This window comes from Hevea brasiliensis, chromosome 6, assembly GCF_030052815.1.
Source record: "Hevea brasiliensis isolate MT/VB/25A 57/8 chromosome 6, ASM3005281v1, whole genome shotgun sequence".
NCBI classification, from domain to species: Eukaryota; Viridiplantae; Streptophyta; class Magnoliopsida; order Malpighiales; family Euphorbiaceae; genus Hevea; species Hevea brasiliensis.
Window position 1 is genome coordinate 98,546,248 of NC_079498.1, and position 27,975 is coordinate 98,574,222.

The 27,975-nt window shown below is 30.9% G+C and overlaps 2 protein-coding genes and 1 pseudogene across 3 annotated transcripts; all 3 read left to right on the forward strand.

Moving 5' to 3' along the window:
* The first annotated feature begins 3,204 nt into the window (after positions 1 to 3,204).
* LOC131180852 (wall-associated receptor kinase-like 8) lies at positions 3,205 to 6,424 on the forward strand. The gene is made up of 3 exons (XM_058148707.1): positions 3,205 to 4,142; positions 4,613 to 4,726; positions 5,088 to 6,424. The coding sequence occupies exons 1-3, from the start codon at positions 3,275 to 3,277 to the stop codon at positions 6,227 to 6,229; spliced, it is 2,124 nt and encodes a 707-aa protein (XP_058004690.1). The 5' UTR covers positions 3,205 to 3,274; the 3' UTR covers positions 6,230 to 6,424.
* Positions 6,425 to 14,801: 8,377 nt separating this feature from the next.
* LOC131168773 (wall-associated receptor kinase-like 8) lies at positions 14,802 to 18,929 on the forward strand. 2 transcript variants are annotated; one of them, XM_058148708.1, is made up of 4 exons: positions 14,802 to 15,018; positions 15,467 to 16,565; positions 17,181 to 17,294; positions 17,587 to 18,929. In XM_058148708.1, the coding sequence occupies exons 2-4, from the start codon at positions 15,659 to 15,661 to the stop codon at positions 18,756 to 18,758; spliced, it is 2,193 nt and encodes a 730-aa protein (XP_058004691.1). In that variant the 5' UTR covers positions 14,802 to 15,018; positions 15,467 to 15,658; the 3' UTR covers positions 18,759 to 18,929. The 2 variants fall into 2 exon arrangements, with proteins under 2 accessions (XP_058004691.1, XP_021691180.2); XM_021835488.2 differs by having other exon boundaries at positions 14,802 to 16,565.
* A 5,282-nt stretch (positions 18,930 to 24,211) lies between these two features.
* LOC110672661 (wall-associated receptor kinase-like 22) lies at positions 24,212 to 27,961 on the forward strand (annotated as a pseudogene).
* Positions 27,962 to 27,975: the final 14 nt, after the last annotated feature.

Below are 27,975 nucleotides of genomic sequence, written 5' to 3' on the forward strand. Positions count from 1 at the left end.
TATTATTATATTCAAGGCATACTCATGCACTACTTATACATATATATACTTAGTTAAATATTAGGCACGCCTTATATTGCATTTGTGCTTGATGATATTGTTGTGATTATTGTTTTATGACGATCTGAAGCTGGGTGTGTGAGTTGGTGTGTATGTGGCACATATATGGATATGAATAGGACAGGTAGACGTGGCTGGACCTTGACTCGTTGGGACCCAATCCTTAGTATGGATAAGTAGGGGTAGGCACAGTTTTGAGTTGATCTCACTAGCCCTCGCACTTGGATATTAAAAGAAAGTCCGGCATTGAGTTGATTTCGCTGGCAGAAGTTGGAATTGAGAGAGCTGTATAGGGGATCAACTCCTATATATATATGTGTGAGTATGGATATAACACACGAGTGTGTGAGTGCTTCAGATTGCCTTTGGTGTGATTATGACTTGACTTGTTTGAATTGTTTGAGGTTGTTGCATTTTTTTTTCATTCTTAAGGATTGCACTAAAATAGTTATAGAAATTATATTTAAAATTAATAACTTATTCAATAAGTCAAACGCTGATTCCTGTTCACCCTATTTTTCAAGCTACAGGAAGAGTTCTTTTTTAGAGTAACATGCTTTCTTCCTTGCAGGTTTAACAACAGTTATTTATTTGTTTTATTACTTTTTAAATTTGACATCTAGAACTCCGCATGTGTTAGCAGTAGCATGGGCATTTGTTGGAGACTATGTTAATTTAAGTTTTAATATCAACAAATGAAAATTTTTATGCTATGCATATAGTTTAAAATTGATTGTATCAGGGTTGAGCTGGGCTCCCATGACTTTAGATTTTAATAGTTACTGGGTTGGGTTGATCCGAGAGAAAAAAATATATATAATATAATATTTTATTTTCTTTTATTTGGATGATGGGCCTCAGTTTTAGGCCCTGATTATGAATTTGAGATTAATAAGACTTACTAACGGCCTCAAGGGCTTTATGCCGGACCAGATCCTAATGCCGGTCTGGCCCATAGACTTCGAGTCGTGACACAATTCCTCTATTTGAGCTCATCATTTTCTTAACCATTAATTTTTGTAGACCATATTTAAAAGTCCATAGTTATTTGTAAACAAAGCACATGCATCTGGTGGACCTCAACTTTTTTGAAAGGGTAGTAAGGTACTTTTACTCTTAATGAATATTTACTTGGTAACTTTATTTTAATTTTTGTCTAATTGGTCAATTTATTGAACATTTATTTTTGATATTGTCATTCATTATGTTTAATGTATAAAGAAATTAAGGTATTATAATTTTTGTAACAAGCTTTTATTCAAATAAATTGTTGCTAATTTATTTTATAAAAAATTATTATTTTATTATCATTTATATATGATTATTATAAAAATTTATATATCAAAATATATTTTGTTGTGAATGATTTTTAATTCAAATGATAGCATTTGAATAAATTGCTTAATTAATATATGGTGATAATAATTTTATATTATATTAAAATGTCTCTAATTAAATAGGTAATTAATGAAAAAGATATAAATATCAAATCTATGGAGGACTTGTATTCAAAGATTTAATAGTCATTGATTTATTGTATTCACTCTTTGACTCTATGGGATTTGCATTTGTAGTGAACTGTTCTTCCAAAAATAAAATAATTTACCAATAAACACGCATAAAAACTTCTCAATAAATACGAATAATTCCATTAAAGTAGAAAAAAATAACAAAATCCTACTAAAAATAAAACACATATATTCAAGATCTTTTCAATAATGATAAATTTAAAAATTTATTCACTTAAAATCTATTTACAATGACAAATCGAAGGAGATAAGGTGAAAATATTCATCATGGTCACTCAAAAAAGATGTCAAAAAGAAAAAGGAGGGCGGAGAGGAGAAATGAATAAATTCATAAGTAGATTGAATATATAATTTGATTTATAATTTTATACACACATAATAATTTTTTAGGTAGAATTTAATAAATTTTTAAATAAAAATTATTATTTTAGAAAGGTCTAGACAATCAAAATATAAATAAATCTTTTCCAATAAAAGAACTAGAGAAGTCATTCCATTGTTCACCTCAACCAATTGAGATAATGGTATGAAAGATTAATCTTGAAGAAGATTCAGAGAGTTGAAATTTCAACAAAATTTGAGTGTATAGTCCTGAAAGAAATTAATAAATAAAGACTTGTCTTGCAAGTTCTTCCCTTTCTCACTTGTATTGTATATTTGTCTTGTTTTTGTTGTTTTTTTCCCCTTTTTTCTTGAGGAAGTCGGCATTGTTAGAACTTTCAAGCTTCAGTGGCAACCCAAACCCCAAAGGTCAATTTTTTATTTTTCTCTGATTGGCTGATCCACTAGCAAAATTTATTGCTCTATTTTTGTCCACTAAAATTGTGGATGTCATGCGAGCTTGTGAATGATTTCAGGGATAAACTTTAGCAAGAGTCACTCAAATTTTGCTGATCGTTTGATTTTTAGTTATTATATTTTAATTTATTTTAATAAAATTATTTATTTTTATTTACTAATAATTACTCAAATTAAAATCTGATGGAGTTTTTGGCAGAATTCTTATATAACGTGTCTTATACAATTTTAAGTTATAAAAAAATTATATCCAATTAAAAATTCTTTTTCTTTAATTTAAAAATAAGAATTAGTAAATGTAATAAATAATATAAGATAAAATTAAGGAAATAATTTTTTTTAATTATTTAAAGTCACCTAAAATATATAGGATCTTCACTGAATATCTTATTAGAATCTAATTATTAATAAAAAAAATAATTTTATTAAAATAAATTAAAATATAATAATTATAATAAAATAATTAATATAATTGAGTGACTGCGAAGAAAATTTATGATTTAGCTTATCCTTTAAACATCGAGTTAGCAAAGATTGACTGGTAAAATTTGGAGTACAGGAAATATCTTCAGTTGTACTGCTGTCGATAATACTACTGCCTTGTTTAATTTGGATTTGAATTTTATTTTTTTCTTCGTTTTTATAAAAAAAAAAGTCATTATTAATATATAATTACATTAAAATTCAACAATTTAAGTGATTTTAGAATAGAGTTTATGTATTTAAAAAAGAGTTTTAATTAAATAATATTATTTATTCGACCAAGTCCTTCCAACTTGTGGAGGTTCAATCCTCCTCTGTTTGTCCCCAGCAGAAGTCTCAAATTTGTTTTAAGCCAGTTATCAGCTTCTTTGGAATTCAAGAGAGAGAACAAAAAGGAGCAAAAAATGGGTATGAGACTAGTGTCTCAGGTCAATTTCAGTTTGGCAATATTGCTAACTATGCAGTTGGCAATAGCAGCAGCACCCATGGCGAAGCCCAACTGCACAGATCATTGCGGAAGTATTAGCATTCCATACCCATTTGGAATTGGTAAGGATTGTTATATGGAGGACTGGTTTGAGATTGAGTGCGACAACACAATCAATCCTCCTAGACCATTATTAAGTCGCTTCAACATGGAAGTGTTCCGTATTGATCTTGGTAGCAGCGCAGTTGAAGTCGAAAGTCCAATAATATCCTCCAATTGTTCAGGCAGGGAAGACGGTATGCCTGTGAATTTGACCGGAAGTCCTTTCCTTTTGTCCGACGAGAATGTGTTCACTGCAACAGGCTGCAACACTCGTGCTTTAGTCACCTATAATTCGCCCCAACTGGTTGGTTGCGATTCAACCTGCCTTGGCGAGCAGAATGATGTTGATTGGCGAGAAATGCTTCCTAAAATCATGAGAAAAGGTTCCGATGGAAATTGGCTACGGGAGTATTGTAGTGGATACAATTGCTGCCAAACGATAATACCTTCATTGGTTCAGGTTTTCAATCCAATTTTACAGGATAAAGAAGGGAATCAAAACAAAGGTGGTTGCAAGTTGGCATTTATAGCAGGCGGATCAGGAACCATTTTCCAGAGAAACAAGGATCCATATGTGCAGTTTCCAATGCTGATAGATTGGATGATCAACTCCAGCCGAAAGAAAGATGTTGACTGGGAAACCGTGAATTGCTTTAATTACTCTGATAATTCTTTCAATGAGCCCGTGTTCCGTTGTTCTTGCAAGAATGGGTATGAGGGCAATCCTTACCTTAGATGCACAGGTAAAAATCATATTTAACCGAACCAGCTACTTTAAATTATGTGAATCTCATGCATATTAAGTTACTTCCTGGAAAGTGAAGAAAGTGGCTTTGCAAGCTCCCAGGAAATTAATAAATTTAGCTTGTTTGATTGGTATTTTGTCTTAACTTCTTGATAAGTCAAAGAAGCCACTTTCTTCACTTTTTAAGTTCCCCAGGATAAGTTACTCCTTGGAAAGTGGGAGTTTGAACCAAACGAGACCTTAAATATGATAAATTGAATTTAATTAAAATAACCTTAACAATTTAGGTCTTGAATGCTAACCATGAGTATAATCTTTGAAATTTCTAACAGCTTTGTCAAGCACACATTTATGATTTGAATTATAATTTTCTGATATGTATTAGTATGTTCTAATTTACCTAACGTCTACAATGATGCTGTGCTTGCATATTCACCTGTTGTTTTCATTTTGTGTTTGTTATATTAGATATTGATGAATGCAAAGATCCAACATATGGTCAGTGTCAAGGAATATTAAGATGTGTAAATACTCGTGGATCTTACAAATGTGTACCAGATGCAAAATGGATTATCATTTTTGGTAAGTCTTCTGTTGCTTATGCAGTCCATATTCTTGCTTGGATATGATCCATCATATATTTAAGAGTCGACATACATTATATATGGTGGATCTTGCATATTACATAGAGGGGCCACATGTTTGTTTATTGGGTCCAAGATTAGGTCTAGGTAAAATTTTCCCCTTTGTTATACATATGATGTGCAAACGAACCCTCTATTTTTTTTCTTATTTTGTTCAATAAAATATAAAAAAGTAATATTTAAAATAAATCGCTTGTGTGATATAAGCCCTTTACTTATGCGTGTTTATTGAGTATAATTAATAAATTAGGCTTATTAACTCAGTTTTTTTAATTTCTAATTAAATTGAGCTTTTTCAGGTCTTTGCGCTGGCATTATAGTATTGTTTGTACTCATACTTGGCGCAAGATGTCTATATAAATCAGTAAAGAAAAGAAACAACATCAGGAGGAGGGAAAAGTTCTTCAAAAGAATGTTACAGCAACAAATAAGTTCAAGCGAAGGCAATGTTGAGAAGGCCAAAATATTTAGCTTAAAAGAGTTGGAAAAGGCAACTGATCACTTCAATGTGAATAGAATTATAGGCCAAGGTGGCCAGGGTACTGTTTACAAAGGAATGTTGGCGGATGGAAGAATTGTTGCAGTTAAGAAATCCAAGATAGTAGATGAAGCAAAAGTTGAACATTTCATTAATGAAGTTGTGATTTTATCACTTATTAATCACAGAAATGTGGTAAAGCTACTTGGATGTTGCTTGGAGGCAGAAGTTCCTCTGCTTATCTATGAGTTCGTCTCTAATGGAACACTTTTTCGGTATCTGCATGAACAAGATGAGGAATTTCCATTATCATGGGCAACTCGTTTGCAAATTGCTACAGAAATTTCAGGAGCACTTTCCTATTTGCACTCTGCAGCACCTATACCAATATTTCATCGGGACATCAAGTCAAAAAATATACTCTTGGATGAAAAGTATAAGGCAAAAGTATCAGATTTTGGAATTTCAAGATCGATTGCAATTGGGCAAACTCACCTTACAACTAATGTTCAAGGCACTTTTGGGTACTTAGATCCAGAATACTTTCAAACAAGCCAATTTACAGAGAAAAGTGATGTTTATAGTTTTGGGGTAGTGCTTGTTGAGCTGTTGACTGGACAAGAGCCAATTTGCTCAGCAAAGTCCGAAGAAGTAACTAGTTTAGCAACAATTTTTATTCAAATGATGGAAAATAACAAACTTTATGAGATAATCGACCCTCAAATTATAGAGCAATATTCCATCAAAGAAGAAGTCATGGCTGTTGCTAACCTTGCAAAGAGATGCCTAAACCTTAATGGAAAGAAACGGCCTACAATGAAACAAGCAACACTGGAGTTGGAGACGATTCGGTATTCTCATGAAAATGTATATGTTGAAGAAATTTGGGAAGAAACTGAATTAGACCTTCAGGATGTTGCTGCTGCATCTTCTTCAACATCGGTTTCTAGCACTACTTGGTAATTAAGAATAATGTCTCATCCCAGCATTCCTTTCAATGTTGGAGAACCTGAGGTAAGGTGTGTGCTGCATTCTGCCGCCTGAATTTGGAACTTTGATATGTATTCCAATTTTTTTATTTTTGGTAATACTAATTTCCTTTTATAAGTGCAAACTATTTCTTTTTTAGTGCAATCAAACAAATGTTTAAAGATATAAGCGTGACTGTTTTAATTCTTTTTATAAGCATTAAGAAAGAGAATACAATAAAATTAGTATATGATGGCCTGCGTCCTTGACCAAAAGGTCCCAGGAAGTTGATAATGATTTCCTATGGACAGGTAACTTTGATTTTTCTGGAAATGGATTGGTTCTGTTTTAATATTTAGCTGAAGGATTTGACCTGCAGAATTGCATGGCTTTTATCCATCAATGGCTTGCCTACTGTGGCTCGTTAAGAAAGATTTTATACCTTCATATTCTGATTCCACAACTAGAAAGGTGATAAGTGCAACTTGTCTGATAAATAAACTCTGCAAAAGATCTGCATAAAGGACTTCAGAAAGAAGTCGATCTCTTAATAATTTACGTAGATGAGCTCTCCAAGTGCAACTGCCTCGCTGATGTTCTTGAAGTTTTTGCAGATTACATGTCATTTTCTACTAACTTTATTTGATGGTCTCTGTACATATTTTCAATTGGATTTACTATATTAATTTGTTAATAAAATTTATTTGCTAATAAAAATAAAGTAATGAATTCCCAAAACTAAAAGAATCTCTAAAGCTAGCTTCACGTCCATTAAAAAGAAAAAAAAAACCATTAAAATTTCATATCCTGGTGAAATTATGGATATCATCTCCCCCATTCTTGCCTTTTTGAACAAGCATTATATGTATATTTAGTCTCTAAATACAAACTATACTGAAGAGTATTTTATGATTATTTATTCAAAATACAACAAATCAATATGAGAAAATACTCTTTTAATAATTAGTCTTTCCTTTGCAAAATAAAAATTCTAACAGTCATTTTCAACTGTAGTTATGTGTCTATCTAGAAGGTGAAATGAAATTAAGGTAGCAATTTGGTTGGCTGTTAAAAAGTAATTTTTTCACCTTTTAAAATAAAAATAAAAAATATTTTATTTATATATTTAAAATTAGTTTTTTTAAATATATTAAAAAATATTTTTTAATAAAAAATCAACAATACAAAGTTATTTAACACGATTGATGCCCAAGCAAACCACTGAATAACGAGGTCCTGATTATGTGTTTGCAATAATATGTATAGTGGGCTTTTTTTTTTTAATATTTAAAAATTCCACTTACCAAAAAAAATTAAAAATTCCTAAATTTTCACATTTTTGACAATTTATCACTTTTTATTTATCAAATAGGAATCAATAAGGGCATGATGTCTTATATATGCAGTGAATTTATGCATAAATAGACCAAAGTGTATATACTTTCAAGATTCAATTTAATATCAAAATTAAAAATTTTTATATAAAATAAAATTATAGCACATAAAAATATAATATAAAATATATATAATTCACTAAAAAATATTGAATTTTAATGATGAATTTATAAATTCACTGCTAATAATATAAGTTAATAATGAATTTACTGTTGATGATTATAATTTGTTGTTAAAATATTAGTGAGGAATTAAAAAATTAATTTTATTAACAATAAAATTTCAGTTGCAAATCACATTGTCCCTAAAAATTAAATTTTAATGGTTAAAATATAAAATTAATTTTATTTTAAAAAATTATAAGTTAAGTACAAAGCGAATGATTAATTAAAATATTTTATTTTTGTGTGATTTATATTTTTTTTATAAGTCAGTAATTAATCAATTAATGTGTCTTGTCAAATTAAAGAATAAATAAAATAAAAATCTGAATTTTTTTTTTATCTGCAATTTTGTCATTGCATAAAAGCCCAAGCAAGTACAATACAAATATAATTGAAGCCTGATTTTACAATAGAAGAACCAACCCAAAGTACAGGCCTAGCAAAAGAAGCCCAAGACCCTTCCTCATCAAAGACTTAGCTCTACACTCAAGCAGAAAGCCAAGAAGCTTGCTCAACGCCGCCTCTTTAAGAACTTGCTAACCCATGCAAAGCTTGAAAAATAAGCAGGCCAAGAAGAAACCCCTATCATCTCTATAAAAGCCACTGAACTTCTATCACCTTCGACTTGGGAAAGAGGAAAACAGAGGTCATGGCTTTTTAACCATGAAGCTCTAGCGAGTTGCTTGTTTTTTTTTTGACGCCGGCTCTTAATCCTCGGTATCGTCTTCCATTAATCCACCCCAATCCGAAGGCCCGCACCAAAGCTATCACACCACAGCAAACACAGATCAAAGAAACAAAAATCCCTCCTTAAATAAGCACAAAATCTGCAAAATCACCCAAATCAAAAGGATATCTACACCCACAACTAGAGAATAGGGAGGGAGCCAAGCTTATACTCTAGCCAGGGAAGGGTTCCCTCAACCCCGAAGGGCAAGGAAACCCACCAAAGACGACTTCGGCTTTTCCGAAGAGAACCTGAACTGAGACCTAAGCGAGAGAAAATTTTCTCTCTTAAACCTTAGGGAGCGAGGGAAAACTGAATTCACCACGCTTTTTTATTAAAAAAAAAAAAAATCTGAATTAAATCTGAATTTATGCATACCATCAGCACAAACGTCATCATCCAGCAAAACTACAAGTAATTAAGGTCAAGTCAATATGTTGAAAAAATAGGTTTTAAAATTAAAATAAATAAGAAACTAAAATGACAAAAGTGGATGAAAATTATAAATAAGTAAGGCCAAGTCAATAATAAAATTCAGAATGATTTCACTTCTACAAATTAAGTCTTACTTGTCAACCTCATATATTACAATGTTTTTTTTTTCTTATTTTATAAACTCTAATTTCTATGCATTGGGGCCTTTCCTCAATCTTATAGAATAATAATGGAGATGGGTAGGGGGAGTAAGTCTCGTCTAAAATAATTTAGTATTTAAATTTTAATAAAATTTATAAATTAATTTTTACAAATTATAATTTTTAAAAATATAAATTAATTATTTTAAAATTTTTAAAAAATTTAATTAATTACGGAATCACTTATATGTTTTATAAAATATCTCTAAATATTATAACTAGTTATAAATAAGACTTTATATTTTTATAATTTATAAACATATAAGAATTAATTTGTAAATTGTTATAATTATTAATATATGAATTAACTCCAACTAAGTAGTTTATTCTTAGCCGGTTCCAAACCCGGATAAAAGAGAAAGGTTGCGGTAGGTGACAACTAGCGTAAAATTTCGCTATACCTCATGATATGGATTCTTATAACATAAACGTTGGGGTTTCCTCTACTTACGACGTGCTATATTGGAGCTCGGGTGTAGTGAGAAATATGCAAGGGTGTAGGGCGTTCATCGAAAGCGACGCGCCGTATCGGTGCCCGAGTGTGGTGTTAAATGAGCAAGGGTTCCCACATCATGGACGGGTGTGGGTAAAGAAGTTAGTCCATAGGAAAGATAGTAGAATAGATAGTGGAACAGAACACAAGATAGGCATAGAGAACAATAGAAGGTATCATAGAAGGAGATCAATTAGGAAAGAACAAGATAGGAGAAGAATCAGGGTCGGTACTTAGAATCTTGGATCACTTACAGGAAAATTAATGGAGCTTGTGGATACCTTGGAAAGGAGAAGGATGAATATTGCTTGCATTCAGGAGACTAAATGGGTACGAGAGAAAAGTAAGAAAGTGGGTAATTCAGGATATAAACTGTGGTTTACCGAAAAGGAGAGAAATAAGAACGGACTGGGCATAACCATAGACAGGACATTGAAAAATGCCGTAATAGCTGTGAAAAGAGTAGGAGATAGAATTATACTAGTAAAGCTAGTACTAGAAGGAGAAACAATAAATGTAGTTAATGTTTATGCTCCACAAATAAGACTAAATAGTGAGAGTAAACAAAGATTTTGCGAAGATATGGATGATCTAATGCAAAGCATACTGATTGAAGAGAATATTTTCATCGATGGAGATTTGAATAGACATGTAGGAAGTGATAGGCAAGGTTATGAGAATGTTCATAGAGGTTTTGATTTTGGTAGTTAAAATGAGGAGGAAAAAAGCATCCTAGATTTTGCTATAAAAGCATCCTAGATTTTGCTATAGAATACGACTTAATACTAGAAAATACCTACTTTATAAAAAGAGAGTTACATTTAGTGACTTTTAAAAGTGGGCAACATATAAGCCAAATTGACCTCCTCTTAACCAGGAAGACAAATAGAGCTCCATGCAAGGATTGCAAGGTTATTCTGGGAGAGGCTTTAACAAGTCAACATCGATTGATGGCCTTAGATGTCAAGTTTAGGAACAATTCAAATAAAGCTAAAAGAAATATTATAGCTCTAACAAAGTGATGAGAGTTCAAAGGAGTAAAGCAAATGAAGTTCAAAAATGAGCTTCTCGAGTTCAAAACATGGAAGCTGAATGTGGAGGCCAATGGTATGTAGATACAAATTGCATCAAAGATTAGAGAAGTAGCTAGAAAAGTACTTCGAGAGTTTAGAGGACATGAACCACCCTCAAAAGAGAGATGGTGGTGGAATGAAGAAGTACAAAAGGTAGTGAATAGCAAGAGAGAATGGTATAAAAAATTACCTAAGTGTGATAATAATGAAGCATATGAACAGTACAAGATAGCAAAGAATGAGGCAAAAACGGCAGTTAGTCAAGCAAGAGCGTAGGCCTTTGAAAAGTTATATGAGAAACTTGAAACTAAAGAAGGGGAGAAATATATTTATAGATTAGTAAGGAGGAGAGAAAAGAAATGTCAAGATCTCAATCAAGTTAGGTGCATTAAGAATAAAGGAGAAAAAGTGTTGGTGAAAGATGAGGACATTAAAGAAAGATAGAGAAATTATTTTGATGATCTCTTTAATAATAGTTAAAGTGGTAATAGTGTGAATATAGACTACAGAGAAATAGAAAAAAATGTGAATTATACTAGAAGGATTAGATCCACAGAAGTAAAGAAAACACTTAAGAGAATGAAAGCAGATAAAGCCTCTAGACCTGATAGAATACCAATTGAAGTGTGAAAGTGTTTGGGAGATATAGGAGTGGCATGGTTAACTAAATTATTTAATAAGATTCTAAACTCAAAGAAAATACCCGATGAATGGAGGATGAGTATTTTACTACCTATTTTTAAAAATAAGGAAGATATACAGAGTTGCTCAAACTATAGGGAATTTAAACTCATAAGCTATACTATGAAGTTGTGGGAGAGAGTTGCAGAACATCGACTACGTCATGACACTTCTATCTCTCCCAATCAATTTGGCTTCATACCCGGTTGTTCAACTATGAAAGCAATCTTTCTCATTAAAAGCTTGATGGAGAAATATAGAGATGTGAAGAAAGATCTGCATATGGTTTTTATTGATTTGGGGAAAACTTATTATAGTATTCCTAGAGATGTCTATGGAGAGTGTTAGAACAAAAGAGAGTATCTATTAAGTACATACAATTGTTGAAAGATATGTGTAAAGGAGTAACTACTATTGTGTGCACAGTGGGAGGGGATATAAGAAATTTTTCTATCTCAATTGGATTACACCCAGGTTTAGCTGTAAGCTCTTACCTTTTTACATTAGTTCTAGATGAATTGACTAAATATATACAAGAGAGTATCCCTTGATGCATGATGTTTGCGGATGATATAGTTCTCATAGATGAGACGCGAGAATAAGTTAATAGAAAGCTAGAGTTTTGGAGAAATACTCTAGAGTCAAAGGGCTTTAAGTTAAGTAGAATGAAGATAGAATACATGCATTGCAAGTTCAGTGAAGGCTGAACTGGTGATAGGGAAGGAGGAGTTACTTTGGATGGAGTGGTATTGTCCCAAAGTAATCACTTTAGATATCTTAACACAATCCTTCCAGTAGATGAAGGATGTGAGGAGGATATTAGTAATAGGATTAAAGCCAGATGATTGAAGTGGAAACGTGCCACGAGAGTTTTATGTGATCACAAGATTCCCAATAAGTTGAAAGGAAAATTTTACCGGACAGCCATACGACCGGCCATGTTATATGGTAGTGAGTGTTGGGCAATAAATGAGTCATATGTATCTAAGATAAGAGTTGCGGAGATGAGAATGTTAAGGTAGATGAGTGACCATACTAAACTAGATAAAGTTCATAATGAGAGTATTAGAGAAAAAGTAAGAGTGGTGCCAATTGAGGATAAATTGAAAGAAGGCAGATTGAGGTAGTTTAGTTATGTGAAGCGTAGACATATGGAGGCTCCAGTTAGACAAGTAGAGCACATTGGGTTAGAGAATAGAAATAAAAGAAGAGGTAGAACTAAACTGACTTGGAGGAGAGTAGTATAATATGACCTAGAAGTATTATACATTTCTGAGGATTTAATCCAAATTTGTTTAGAGTGGAGAAAGAGAATCTATATAAGCAATTCCAAATTTTTGGGATAAAGATTTTGTTGAGTTGAGTTGAGTTAAGTATTAATATATGAATTAATTACTTTAATATCCTTGTATTTTTGTTAATTAAAAATTCATCCTTACATTTTAACAATATATTATAAAATATAAATACAATTTAAAAGTTAATTTTGTAAAATTTCACCCTATCAATTAATTGTTAATTTTGTAATTAATAGTTATTTTATAAAATTAACTATTAATTATGTTAAAAAATTTAACATGTAATTTATAAATTTTTAATTTGTAAAATTAAAATGTAAAATAATTTAAATTTTTAATTTTACCATATTAGGAACTATTTTGTTAATAAATCAAAATTTCAAGAACTATCTCGTTTCCTATTGAAATTCATTAAAGAAGGGCATTTTGATTTTTTTTAAATTAATAATAATTTAGAAGAGAAATTGGACGAAGGGACTAATTTGTAGTTTTTTTTTAATATGAATGACTAAATAGATGGGTTTTAAAAGTTCAGGGACTAACCTATATGTTTCACTAAACCACATGTACTAATTTATAGGTTTTATTAAATTTTAATGGCTAAATTATTTCAGATGTTTTAATCATACTTGCTAAAATTAATAATGATTTAACTGTGATTCTAATGACAAAAATTAATATATAAGTTTATTAAAATATTAAGGACTAAATAAGTGAGTTTTAAAAATATATAAAAAAATTAATTTATAAATTTTACTAAAATGTTAAGTACTAAATTATGATTTACTTAAATTTAAATAAAAAATTTATATAGAGGCAATTATTATAGACCATTTATGCAAAACATAAGGATTAAATTTATTTGGAGGAAAGTTCAATATTTTGAGCATCAACTTTTAGCCATGTCTAAATAAATCAAATTTTAAATTTTTGTCTAAATTAATTTAAACTTTTTTATTAAGTCTAAATAAATCAGTTTTTAGGGAAAAAAATATTTTTTCAAATTTTTTAATAATAAAATACTAATTTTATATTTTTAAATATTAAAATTTATTTATTATTTAAAAAAAATAAAAAAATAAACAACAAAAATCCAGAAACCCATCTCACAATTCGGTTTCTTTTCGATTTCTCATCCAAAATTCCTTCTGTTCCCTTCCCAGCCTCTTGCTTTCTCTGTCTTGAACTTGTTTGCTATTGCCTTTGCGGTTGTTATTGCTGCTTTTGTTCCTGAGTAGGAAAAGCAAGAGAAACAGAATATCGGTTCACTTATGGAAAATTAGAGTAATTTTTGAAAAAAATTTCTAAAAAAATTGAGTTTTGTTTTCATATGTTTTAGTTTTTAAAATAAAAAATTGGAAAATTAATTTTTCAATATTTAACTAAAATTTGGAAAACAATTTTAAGTTGTTTTTATATTTTTTTTATAACAAAAATTTTGTTTTTTAAATGGAAAACCATAATTTTTTATAACTAATATTACATTATAATTTTTTAATTGTTAAAATTAAATAATTATTTAAAAAATATTCATTTATAATAATAAAAATTAAAATTAAATAAAATTTTAAATATATTTTTACAAAGATTTATTTTTTAAATTATAATAAGATATGAATAATTTTTTTATTTTTTAATTAAAAAATCACTTTCAATTATTTATAAGTGAATACCATTTTGCATTTTTTTATTTTTTCATAAAAAAATAAGAATTATAATTCTTTTAGAAATTAAAAATAAAAAATAGAAAACTGTTTTTAACAAATAAACAGCTCTCGTGGTGCGACCCAGTTGTGACTTGTTGCAGTGGGTCGATTTTTTGATGGTTCAACGGCTTGTAACCGGTTGCAACACCTCTCGCCGGAACAAATGCAGGCGGTGGCGGATATTTTTTTTAATCAATATATAAAAATTAAATAATAAAATATTATTAAAAATTAAAGTATAATATTAATATCTTATAATTAAATTTAATTTATGAATATTTAACATGCTTTTTTTAATTAATTTTAAATTTTTTTTAAAAAAGTTATATATATATATATATATATATATATATATATATATATATAAAGAATAAAAAAAAAAAGGGTTGTATGCAGAGTAAACCACTACCCCTTCGGTGTTCGCTACCGCTCCTCCCTTCCACACCCGCTTCTCCACTTCGGAATCAACCTCGACTGTCACCAGAGCAGATCCAATCCTCGTCAAGCTGCTGTTTAGGGATAATAATCAAAATCAAGGGACTGAGATTTTTGAGGAAGGGAAGTACATGAAAACAATAGAGAGAGTGCTGGAAATTGAATGCTTGTTCTGGGTTTGTGTTTTGGCTTTTGATTTCTGAGTTTGTGTTGACATGTTTATCATATTCTGGGTTGATATTTTTCAGTTTGATGTTGTTGAACCGTTGGATTTTGTGTTTTTGAATATAGGTGATGTTTTTCAATTTTTATTTTTTTTAATTAGAGAAATTATTATTTTAATTCTTTTACCAAAAGCTGGGCTTATTTAAATTTAATTAAAAAATTTCTAGTTGACTGGGACAAAAACTTAAAAATAATTTTCAAAATATCATTAAATTGAAACTCATGGATTAAGATAAATCATATTATATTTTGTTAGCCTTAAGGAACAATTATTCATCTTAAAAAAAATTGGAGATTGGAAATTTCAATGCCAAACAGGGAAAGGAAAAATATGCCAATTGAATTTGACTGCGAATGGGAATGCCTGGAAAACTTGAGAATGGAATTTTTCTTGCGCAGATAAAAGTCATATTTAGACTCTGAATGGAGAGTTGACTGTAGATGTTCATGCATGCCGCCTGCTTAAAGAAGTTTTCGTTTGTCTTTCGCACATCAAACAAGAAGGTGCAAAGAAAAATCTCGATTTATGATCTCAATTAGCTTTCACTTGAACTCAAAAGCTTTCAAGAAAAACACCAAGAAAGAGCAAGAATGGCAAGGCCTCTGATCAATTTCACTTTTGTACTACTGCTAACTATTCGGTTGGCAATAGCAACGGCGCCGATGGCGAAGCCTAACTGCGCAGACCGTTGCGGAAATATTAGCATTCCATACCCTTTTGGAATGGGTAAGGATTGTTATATGGATGAATGGTTTGAGGTTGAGTGTAACACCACCAGCTATCCTCCTACAGCAATTTTAAGTCGCATCCAGACGGAGTTGCTCGGTATTGATTTTCAAGGCGGCACAGCTAGAGTCAGGAGTCCAATAATAACCTCCAATTGCCACAGCAGAGATGAGGGTTTGCCTGTGAATTCGATAGGAAGTTTTTTGCCTGCGAATTTGACAGTAAGTTCTTTGCCTGTGAATTTGACAGGAAGTTATTTCTTCTTGTCTGATGCGAACTTAATGATTGCAATAGGTTGCAATACCCGTGCTTTATTGACCCCTAATACGCCTCATCTCGTTGGGTGCGACTCAACCTGCCATGCCCAGAATGATGTTGATTGGCAAGAAATGATTCCTAAATTCATGACTACATATTCTGATGTCCATTGGATCCAGAAGTATTGTAGTGGTTACAATTGCTGTCAGGCCACAATACCTTCATTCCTTCAGTTTTTCAACGCAAGTTTACAAGCTATAGATGGTAATCAAAGCAATGATAGTTGCAAGTTGACCTTTCTAGCCGACGGATCAGCATGGGTTTCCAAGGAAGAAAAGCATTCCCCTCTTCAGGCTGGGATGCAGCTAACTTGGAGAATCAATTCCAAAATATGGAAATATGATGACTTTGAAACCGCAAATTGCAATAAAAGCTACATTTCTTTCTATGAGACAGGATTCCTATGTTCCTGCAAGAATGGCTATGAGGGCAATCCTTACCTTGGATGCACAGGTGAAAATTCTACCTCCCAAAACAAAATTGTATTGTGTTATTTTTAGTTATCTTATTATGCTGTTTTTTTTTTTTTTTTACTAATTGAATAGAAAAGGCCCAACGGAGCAATTATATCTAAATGTTTTAATTTTGGTCACATATCCTAACATTTAAGTTTAGGAGTAACCTCAAAATCTTAGGATTTATTCTATTATTCACAACATGCATTGACTATACAATAGTTTTCGGCTTCCTTTTGTTATCAGTTAGTATTCTAATGGACAATTTTCAAAATCTTCAAATTGATTTTGAGATTTTCGCTATAATTATATTCAATTTTGAAGGTTTGGATATATAATTGAAAATTAGAATATTTAAATATAATTGCCTTTTGTTTCCAATAGACCTTTTCTTTTTCTCTAGAGATAAATGGAGTGCACGGTTGAATGCCGAAATTGTTCCTAAAAAACAAAAGAGAGAGAGAGAGAGAGAGGTGAACCAAACAAGAGAGATCATTTATTTGGTTCAACATTTGTATTCAATTATGAATGGTTTGATTTATATATTTATAGTTTTACACATGACTTGACAAATTGTACTTATTATGTGCAAATAAATTTCTATTCTACTTAGATATTGATGAATGCAATGACCCAACTTATAGTTCGTGCCAATGGACTACAAAATGTGTGAATACTCCAGGATCATATAAATGTGTGGTCAATATGACTTCGACTATCATTTTTGGTAAGTCTCTTCTTGCCCAAATTAATTCTATGCAATTGAAATATGGTGGATTATGAAGCTTTATACTATATATAAATATGCAAGTTAATCTTTGGTGGAGTAGTTTTGTACGTCTTCTTTAGTTTGGGAAACCTTCATTTTTATTTTTATTTTTTAATTCTTCATTTTTTATTTTGTTCAATAAGATATGAAGTTTTTTCTTCCTAAACAAAATTTATTTATGAAACAAATAAACCCATCTAAAAAAAAAGTAAGATAATTATTATTGACAGTGAAGAGTTTGGCATTTTAGGTGTTTTTGGTGGAGTTCTAGTATTGCTTGTGGTTGCACTTGGCACACGGTGGTTACACAAGTCTATAAAGAAAAGAAAAAACATTAGGCAGAGGGAAAAGTTCTTCAAGAGAATGTTACAGCAACAAACATGTTCAGGTCAAGGCAATGTTGATAACGCCAAAATATTCAGTTTAAAAGAGTTGGAAAAGGCTACTGATCACTTTAATGTGAATAGAATTTTAGGTCAAGGTGGCCAAGGTATTGTTTATAAAGGAATGTTGGTGGATGGAAGAATTGTTGCAGTTAAAAAATCCAGGATAGCAAATGAAGCTGAACTTGAACAATTCATTAATGAGGTTGTCATTTTATCACAAATTAATCACAGGAACGTGGTAAAACTACTTGGATGTTGCTTGGAGACAGAGGTTCCACTGCTTGTCTATGAATTCATCTCCAACGGAACCCTTCATAGGTATCTTAATGACCCAAATGAGGAATTTCAATTATCTTGGGAAATGCGTTTACAAATTGCCATAGAAATTTCAGGAGCTCTTTCTTATTTGCATTCTGCAGCTGCTGTGCCAATTTTTCATCGGGACATTAAGTCCAAAAACATACTCTTAGATGAAAAGTACGGGGCAAAAGTATCAGATTTTGGAATTTCAAGATCCATTGCCCTTGGCCAGACTCACCTTACCACCAATGTACAGGGCACCTTTGGATACTTGGATCCGCAATATTTTCAGACAAGCAAATTTACAGAGAAAAGTGATGTTTATAGCTTTGGAGTAGTGCTTGTTGAGCTTCTGACCGGCCAAGAACCAATTTATTCTGCGATGTCTCAAGAAATCGTTGGTTTAGCCTCACATTTTATTCATATGATGGAAAATGATAAACTCTTGGAGATGCTTGACCCTCGAATCATGGAGCATTGCGTGAAAGAAGAAGTCATGGTTGTTGCTAACCTTGCAAAAAGATGCTTGAATTTTCAGGGAAAGAAACGACCTACAATGAAACAGGTGACAATGGAGTTGGAGGCGATCTGGTTTTGTCAACAAGATTTGGATGCTGCCCAAATACATTGGGAAGAAACTAAATTTGCTGAAGCTGCTTCTTCAACATGGTCAAGTTTTGGTACCATTGGTAATTCATCAATTGACACTCAACCATCAGTTTCTAATAGTTGGTAATTATATAAGAACGTCCCACAAGAATTCGTTTCCAACTTTTGTAGCCATAGGTTTTTGTGTTAATAGTTATTTGAAACCTCCAAAGAAAAAGGTAAAATTTTTTCCTCACTTCATTTGTTTAATTATTTATATATTTGTTTGTTATTTTATGAATCAGTTTGGTCTGCAATATATACATACTCTTTATAGTACTCTTCTTTAAATCCACTTTGATGTATATATATATATTATTTGGAATATGCAAATGTGAAATTCTCACATAAAAGGAAGATGGGACAAGTGAGAGACATATAAGTGAAAATGATCCATAAATCCATTACCTTAAGATTTTTGGTTAGATGTGGTGCGTGTTTTTTCATGAGATCTATAAGAAAGGACTCTCTCACGCGCTTTGGACTCCCTATATATATATATATATACACTTAATTTAACTCAATTAAGCTTTTATCCTAAGAATTTGGAATCGGCTATATGGATTCTCTTTCTCTATTCTAAACAATTTTGGGTTAAATTCTCGAAAATTGATGCATGCATTTTAGATCATCATTTAGGAGTAATTTTTGCACATAATTTACCCTTGTTCATAGCCATTATTATAGATATTAGTATATATTTAGTCAATTTTACAATTTTCACGTTTCTTAGTTTAATTTTTGGAATTTATTTGTTTTGTAGGTTAAATCTGGAGAAATTTGATGTATTTTGATCAGAGTAGCCATTTGGAGGAGATTAAAATCGAATTGCAAAAATTTTGAAGTTGAGAAAAAAAATGGCCGAGAGCGACACAACCTGCAGCACAACCGAATTAGCTCATGTCGCAGGTTGTGTCGATCGTCAGATATTCACGCCGAGAGCGACACAACCCGCGACACAACCGACTCAGCTTATGTCGTTTTTACTGGAAAATTGTTGACGTGGCATTTCCGTTACTCCAGCTTTTTACCTCACCTTTTCTGGATCCTTCCCCCTTTTACCCATTCTAGAACAGTCCCTTAGCCTATATAAAGACCCATTTTATCACTTTCTTTCCATATAGAGAGCAAGGGAGGCATTTTTAGAAAGATAGAAAGAGGGAAAAGGAGGAGCACTTTGCATCTTCTTCCAAAGAAAGAAGGATCAAGTTTCGCACTTTTCTCAGAGATCCCGCTGCAAATCACTGGTTTTTCTACCCCTTTAAGCTTACATTTCCATTATTTCTTCATTTCTTCATTTGGGTTTATGTTTAAACAATGATTTGTGAGTAGTTTATTGAGATTCTAGAGATGGGTTTGTAAATATTGATTTGTTTTGTGGTTTTGAACTGATTTAGCCATTTAAATGAAGATTGTTATATTTTGATTTATTGCTTGTGTGCTTATTTCCTTGCTTGATGAATGGGCCCTCATTAAGTTAAGTTTTAATCCTTAATAGATGGACTGAAAAGTGAATAGAAATGTGTAATGCTTCTATGTCATGTTGTACTACTCTTCTCCAAGTTAGTTTAGGTCTACCCATTCTTTTCTTTCTATACTCTAATCTAATGTGCTCTATATATCTAAGCTGAGCCTCCGTATATCTATGCTTCACATGACCAAACCACTTTAATTTTTCTTCTCTCAACTTATCCTCAATTGGCACCACTCCCACATTTTCTTTAATGCTCTCATTACGGACTTTATCTAGTCTAGTATGACCACTCATCCACCTTAATATTCTCATATCTGCAACTCATATTTTAGACACATACGACTCCTTCAATGCCCAACACTCACTAACATATAACATGGCTGGTCGTAAGGTTGTACGGTAAAATTTTCCTTTCAATTTATTGGGAATTTTGCGATCACATAAAACTCCCGTGGCACTTCTCCATTTCAACCATCTGGTTCTAATCCTATGACTAACATCCTCCTCACATCCCCCATCTACTTGACCATCTACTTGAAGGATTGAGCCGAGATATTTAAAGTGATTACTTTGGGGCAGTACCATTCCATCCAAACTAACTCATTCCCTATCACCAGTTCGGCCTTAATTGAACTTGCAATGCATGTATTCTGTTTTCGTTCTACTTAACTTAAAACCCTTTGACTCTAAAATATTTCTCCAAAGCTCCAACTTTCTATGATTAATATGAAAAGACAAAATTATAATGTATGTACCTCTAATATTATAAGGGCGAAGGGCCAAGTATGAGGCAAATTTTATAAGATACTATAAAGTATATGCTCCCCCACTTCTTATGATTTATAAAACGTACCCATATTTACATGAGTACATTTAAAAATTTCCCAAATATGAATTACTAGATATTCTCTATCATTAGGCACCTTTTAAAATCATAATTAATGTCTAAATAGGCGTAAAATGAATAAAAGAATATTTTATAGATGAAATTAAATTTTAGGAACATTTTAATCTATTTTTTAAAATAATAATAATAATAATAATAATAATAATAATAATAATAATAATAATAATAATAATAATTAAGGTAAATTTAATCTAACCTGCAGTGTATCTCTTTCCAAATTCTACGAAGTTACCAAGAATTTTAATATGATCTGCTAGTATCTCTTTGTCCATCTTAAATTTTATATTTGCGTGAGTCAACTTTGTCACCAATTATAAATTTAAGAAAATCATATCCTAAAACTTAAATATTGAATAGTTAGTAAAAAAAAATCCAAATTCATATAAAATTTTGACTTTGATTTCTCATTATTTTAATGTGAAATTCTAAATCCTACAGCTTGACCAACTAGAAACCTAACTGGAAGAAGAGGGATTTGAACTTCTTAGTTATTTCCTTTTCTCTTCCACTTTTGTTCCTAAACATGCCATTGATTTTTTTAAAGAAGTGTTTTCTCCACATTTTATTATTCAAGGATAGCTTTTATATAAGAAATTTCAACAAAAAATCATAATAAATTACATAAAAATCTGTTTAATATTTAAATTTAGAATATAAATATTCTTGAATTTAATAAAGTTAATCTAATAAATGCGAAAATTCTATTTAAAATTAGTTTTATATTATTTTATTATGCAATCACTAAAAAAAAAAATCAGTTTTGCAATCGATTGAAACTAGTTACTATTAGCAACCAAATTTATAATCGATTTATGATTTCAATTTTTTTTAGTAAAATAATTAATTTTTAAAAATTTAGTAACTGATTCAAAAATCGATTATTAATTTATATTAAAAAAACATTGAATATACGATTAACATCTAATTTTAAAATTGGTCCCTATTAGCATCCGATTTTAAAATCGATTACTATTAGTAATTAGTTAGCATCTAATTAAGAAATTGATTGCTAATAGCAATCGATTTAAAAATCGGTTGTTAACGACAATAAATTTAAAATAGTCATGAAATTAAAGAGTTATTTTAATTGATTAAAAATGATTACTAAATTAAAGAGTTATTTTAATTGACTCTCAAATTCAAGCATTAATTTGCAATCGGTTGCATAAATCTGATTACTAGTTGCTATTAACAATCAATTTAAATTGATTACAAAAATCAGTTACTAATAACAAATGATAAGGAATTTGTTGTAAATTTAGAGCCTTTTAAAAAAAGCTCTAATTTTAGATATTGATTCACAAAATCGGTTATTAATAGTAACTAATTTTTACAATCGAATTAAATTAGTTGCTAATAGCAATCAATAATTGATTACTAAATTTTCCCTCTAAAAATTTTTACTCAATATTTTACTTTTTTTTTTCATTTGCAATCGATTTGCGAATCGCTTGCTAACAATAACTGATTTTTATAATAAAATGAAATCGATCATTATTAGTAATCGATTTTACAATCGATAAAATCGGTTGCAAAATTTCCCTTCAATCTCATTCAATTTTTTTTTATTTGCAACTTATTTATGAATCGGTTGTTATCAATAATCAATTTTTATAACCGTTTTTGTAATTGATTGCGAATTTGTTATAATTTTTTTTCCACAAAAATTTCTGTACAATATTTTAAAAAAATTAACAACTGACAATCGATTATTAAAATCAGTTACTAATTCACTTATATAAATCATTGCTCATTTTCTTTTATTTTTTTAATCATTTTTTTTCTCTATCTAATTCATCATCTTTTTTTCTTACCTATTTTTTTCTTAGTAATCTTTTTTTCATATATTTTCTTCCCAATCATCTTTTTCTTTCTTATTTTTCTTCTTTATTAACTTTTTCTTTCTTATCTATTTTCTTCTTCATTTTCTTTTTCTTTCTTATTTTTCTTCTTTATCTTTTTTCTTTGTTATCCAATTTCTTGTTTTTTTTTTCTTTCTTATCTTTCTTATTTAATTTGCTTTTGTTATAATTTATTTTTTGTTCATATATTTCTTATTAGAAAATTATTTATATTTCTAATTTTTAGTACTAATTAATTTTTCTTAATTTTTAATTAATATATATATATATTAATTTTTACTAATTTGTCTTATAAATATATTTTTATATTTAATTTTTTGTTATTATTTTGATTAATAATTATTATTAGTAATTTGCTTTTTATAATATTTTCATATTAATTTTTAATCTAGTGTAAAATGAGATATGCATCTTAATTTATTTCTTTCTCCATCTTTTCCTCCCTAAATAAAATTTAAAAAAAAATCTATTTTTTCTTAATGAAATATGATTTCATAGATGAATGATTAAAACTGCAAAGATTAAGCTCAATTACAACGGGAGATAGCCAACTTAAACCAACAACCCCACGCCCAAAAGACAAAGGCCCAAAACTTAAAAAAAAAAAAAAAACTATTATTTTAAATCAAAAAATAAGATTTTATTAGAAATAGTCTTAAAACCCTAGAGGAAGTGTTACAAGGCCATGACCTTCTGAAAGAAAAAGAGAAAATGAGCTATTATAATCGGGACAACATTACGACCTATAAGCCCACTATCAAATCCAATAAAAGGCTCAATATAGAAAAATACGTGGGTAGATTTTGATTTAAATTAAAAAATTAAATTAAATTAAATTAACTCAATTCAAAATTCAATCGATTTAATTTTAAAATTCAATCGGTTAATTCGAGTATTTTTATAAAAAATTAAAAAATTAAATTAAATCGAAATTATATATATATATATATATATATATATATATATATATATATATAAAACTATAAAATTTGTTAGTTCTAATTTTTAAGTTTTTTTAATATTTTTATTATTAAAATTTAATATTAAAAATATAAAATCCTACTAAATTTAATTTGATCGGTTTAAAATCGAACTAATATTTTAAATTTAATTCTATTTAATTTTATTTTAATAATCAATTTAATTTAATTTTTAATTTTTAAATTTTAATTTTATCAGTTCTGTCCATCGTTGCACACTCCTAAATACAGCATCCTTATACTTTATCGGGTAGGGCACCTAAAAGGAAGGCCCGATTTCTCAATCATGTAGCGCCGCTCATCCTTGTACATCTGACCATCAGACCATGGAGCTCCTCCATCTTACAGAACAAGAATCGACGGCCAAGGGGAGAATCATCCTACCAAAACACAACGAGGAACAATATATATATATTTTTTTGTTAAGTATAAGGAACAGTTATCTATCTGAAAATTTGAAAAAAAAAATTGAGACTGGAAATTTCAACTAATTATTAAATGATGACTTCTCTTGCATTGAATTTACTGCAGACTTCAGTATTATAAGGAATTTCAATGCAAATGAATTTGACTGAATATGGAAATGGGTGGAAAATGTGAGAATGATGTATTCATGCCAAGATAAAAGTCCATTTTAGACAATGAATCGAGACTCGATTTGGGATGTTCCTTGCAACTTGAATTGGCAAAGATGACTTGTAAGTTGATTGGTACAGAGAAAAACTCTGCTTGTAATTTTGTTCCGTACCCTGCTTCCTGCTTAAAGAAGTTTTCGCTGTCTTTCGCATGACAAATTCACCAGATGGTGCAAAGAAAAATCTCGATTCATGACCTCAGGTAGCTTTCACTTGAACTCAAAAGCTCTCAAGAGAAACGCCTAGAAAGAGCAAGAATGGCACTGTCTCTGATCAGTTTCACTTTTACACTATTGCTAACTATTCAGTTGGCAATAGCAAGGACACCAATGGTGAAGCCTAACTGTGCAGACCATTGCGGAAATATTAGCATTCCTTACCCATTTGGATTGGGTAAGGATTGTTATATGGATGAATGGTTTGAGATTGAGTGTGACACTACCAGCTATCCTCCTACAGCATTTTTAAGGCGAATCAATATGGAGTTGCTCGGTATTGATCTTCGAGGCGGCACAGCTAATGTCAGGAGTCCAATAATAACCTCCAATTGCCCTGGCAGGGATAAGGGTTTGCCTGTGAATTTTACAGGAAGTTCTTTCTTCTTGTCTGATTCGAATATATTCATTGCAATAGGCTGCAATACCCGTGCTTTATTGACGCATAATACGCCCCAACTCGTTGGGTGCGACTCAACCTGCCTTGCCCAGAATGATGTTGATTGGAAAGAAATGCTTCTTAAATTCACAACTACGTATTCTGATGTCTATTGGATACAGAAGTATTGTAATGGTTACAATTGTTGTCAGGCTGTGATACCTTCATTCCTTCAGGTTTTCAATGCAAGTTTACAGGCTGTAGATGGTAATTATCAACGCAAAGATGATTGCAAGTTGGCCTTTCTAGCAGACGGATCATCATGGGTTTCCAAGGAAGAAACGCATTCCCCTGTCCAGTTTCGGATGCAGCTAACTTGGAGGATCAATTCCAGCATATGGAAATATGATGACTTTGAAAGAGCAAATTGCACTACAAGCTACATTTCTTTCTATAAGGCAGGATTCCTATGTTCTTGCAAAAATGGCTATGAGGGCAATCCTTACCTTGGATGCACAGGTGAAAATTCTACTTCCCAAAACAAAATTGTATTGTGTTATTTTCAGTTATCTATTTACATATATATTTATAGTTGTTTTACACATAATTTGACAAATTATACTGATTATGTGCAAATAAATTTCTCTTTTACTTAGATATTGATGAATGCAAAGACCCAATGTATAGTTCGTGCCAATGGATTACAAGATGTGTGAATACTCCTGGATCATATAAATGTGTGATTGATATGATATGGATTATCATTTTTGGTAAATCTCTTCTTGCCCCAGATTAATTCTATGCAATTGAAATATAGTGGATTGTGAAGCTTTGTGATTATGAAGCTTTGTACTATATCTAAATATGCAAGTTAATCTTTGGTAGAGTAGTTTTACAAAACAAAATTTATTTATGAAACAAATTATAAGCCCATCAAAAATAAAATAATCCACTTATTATTGACAATGAAAAGTTTGGTATTTTAGGTTTTTTCGGTGGCGTTCTAGTATTGTTAGTGGTTGTACTTGGTATGCGGTGGTTATACAAATCTATAAAGAAAAGAAACAACATTAGGCGGAGGGAAAAGTTCTTCAAGAGAATGTTACAGCAGCAAACATGTTCAAGTCAAGGCAATGTTGAGAATGCCAAAATATTCAGTTTAAAAGAGTTGGAAAAGGCTAATGATCGCTTCAATGTGAATAGAATTTTAGGCCAAGGTGGCCAAGGTACTGTTTATAAAGGAATGTTGATTGATGGAAGAATTGTTGCAGTTAAAAAATTCAGGATAACAGAGGAAGCAGAGCTTGAACAATTCATTAATGAAGTTGTCATTTTATCACAAATTAATCACAGGAATGTGGTAAAACTACTTGGATGTTGCTTGGAGACGGGTGTTCCTGTTCTTGTCTATGAATTCATCTCCAATGGAACACTTTTTCGATATCTTCATGACCCAGATGAGGAATTTCAATTATCTTGGGAAATGCGTTTGCAAATTGCCATAGAAATTTCAGGAGCACTTTCTTATTTGCATTCTGCAGCTGGTATACCAATTTTTCATCGAGATGTCAAGTCAAAAAACATACTCTTGGATGAAAAGTACAGGGCAAAAGTATCAGACTTTGGAATTTCAAGATCCATGGGCCTTGGCCAGACTCACCTTACCACTAATGTACAGGGCACTTTTGGGTACCTGGATCCACAATATTTTCACACAAGCAAATTTACAGAGAAAAGTGACGTTTATAGCTTTGGGTAGTGCTTGTTGAGCTCTTGACTGGTCAAGAACCAGTTTGTTCTGCAATGTCCCAAGAAATCATTGGTTTAGCCTCGCATTTTATTCATATGATGGAAAATAACAAATTCTTTGATATGCTTGACCCTCGAATCATGGAGCATTGTGTCAAAGAAGAAGTCATGGTTGTTGCTAACCTTGCAAAAAGATGCTTAAACGTTCAAGGAAAGAAACGACCTTCAATGAAACTGGTGACAATGGAGTTGGAGGCGATCCAGTTTTCTCGAAAGGATTTGAATGCTGCTCAGATACACTGAGAAGAAATTAAATGCAAGCTTGGAGATGCTGAAGCTGCTTGTTCAACATGGTCAAGTTTTGCTACCATTGGTACTTTATCAATTGACATTCCACCATTAGTTTCTAATAGTTGGTAATTAAGAACGTCTCACAAGATTATTTGATACTTCTGAAAGCAAAGGTGAAATTTTTTCCTTACCTGCATTTTTTTATTATTTATTTGTTATTTTCTATCTTTTTGTTCTGCAACATGTACGCACTCTTTATACTCCTCTTTAAATCCACTTTGACACGAATTTTTTTTTTTCTTTAATTTAATGAAGGGAATTGTAATGGATTTAGGAGAATCATGCCATCCCATTTTAAAATCTCATATTTCCAACGAGGGATTCCAAGTCCATGCCTTGACCAACTAGAATCCTAACATTCTCAATTTCGTTATTTTTGTATTGGGGGAGGAGAGAGAGATATGTGATGCATACATTTTGCATAGTCATTTAGGTCTAATTTCATAGCTATTTTATTCTATTATTAGTTATTTTTAGCTAATTTCATTAGTTAATTAGTTAGTTTCCCATAACTGTCGATTTTGGATTAATTTGTATCTTTTACTTTGTTTTGTAGGAAAAATGGTGTTTTTGAAGGACTGAAGAGAAATTTTGCCATTGAGGAGTGACTTCTACAGCCAAAGATGTCAAAAACAAGTTTTCAAGCTGAAATATGCATTGATCAAATTGTGCATAACTTGCCGCATAAGCTATGCAGATCTGCATAAGGAGAAAAATCATCGCTTCAGAACCAACCGAAATGTGCATAAGGAG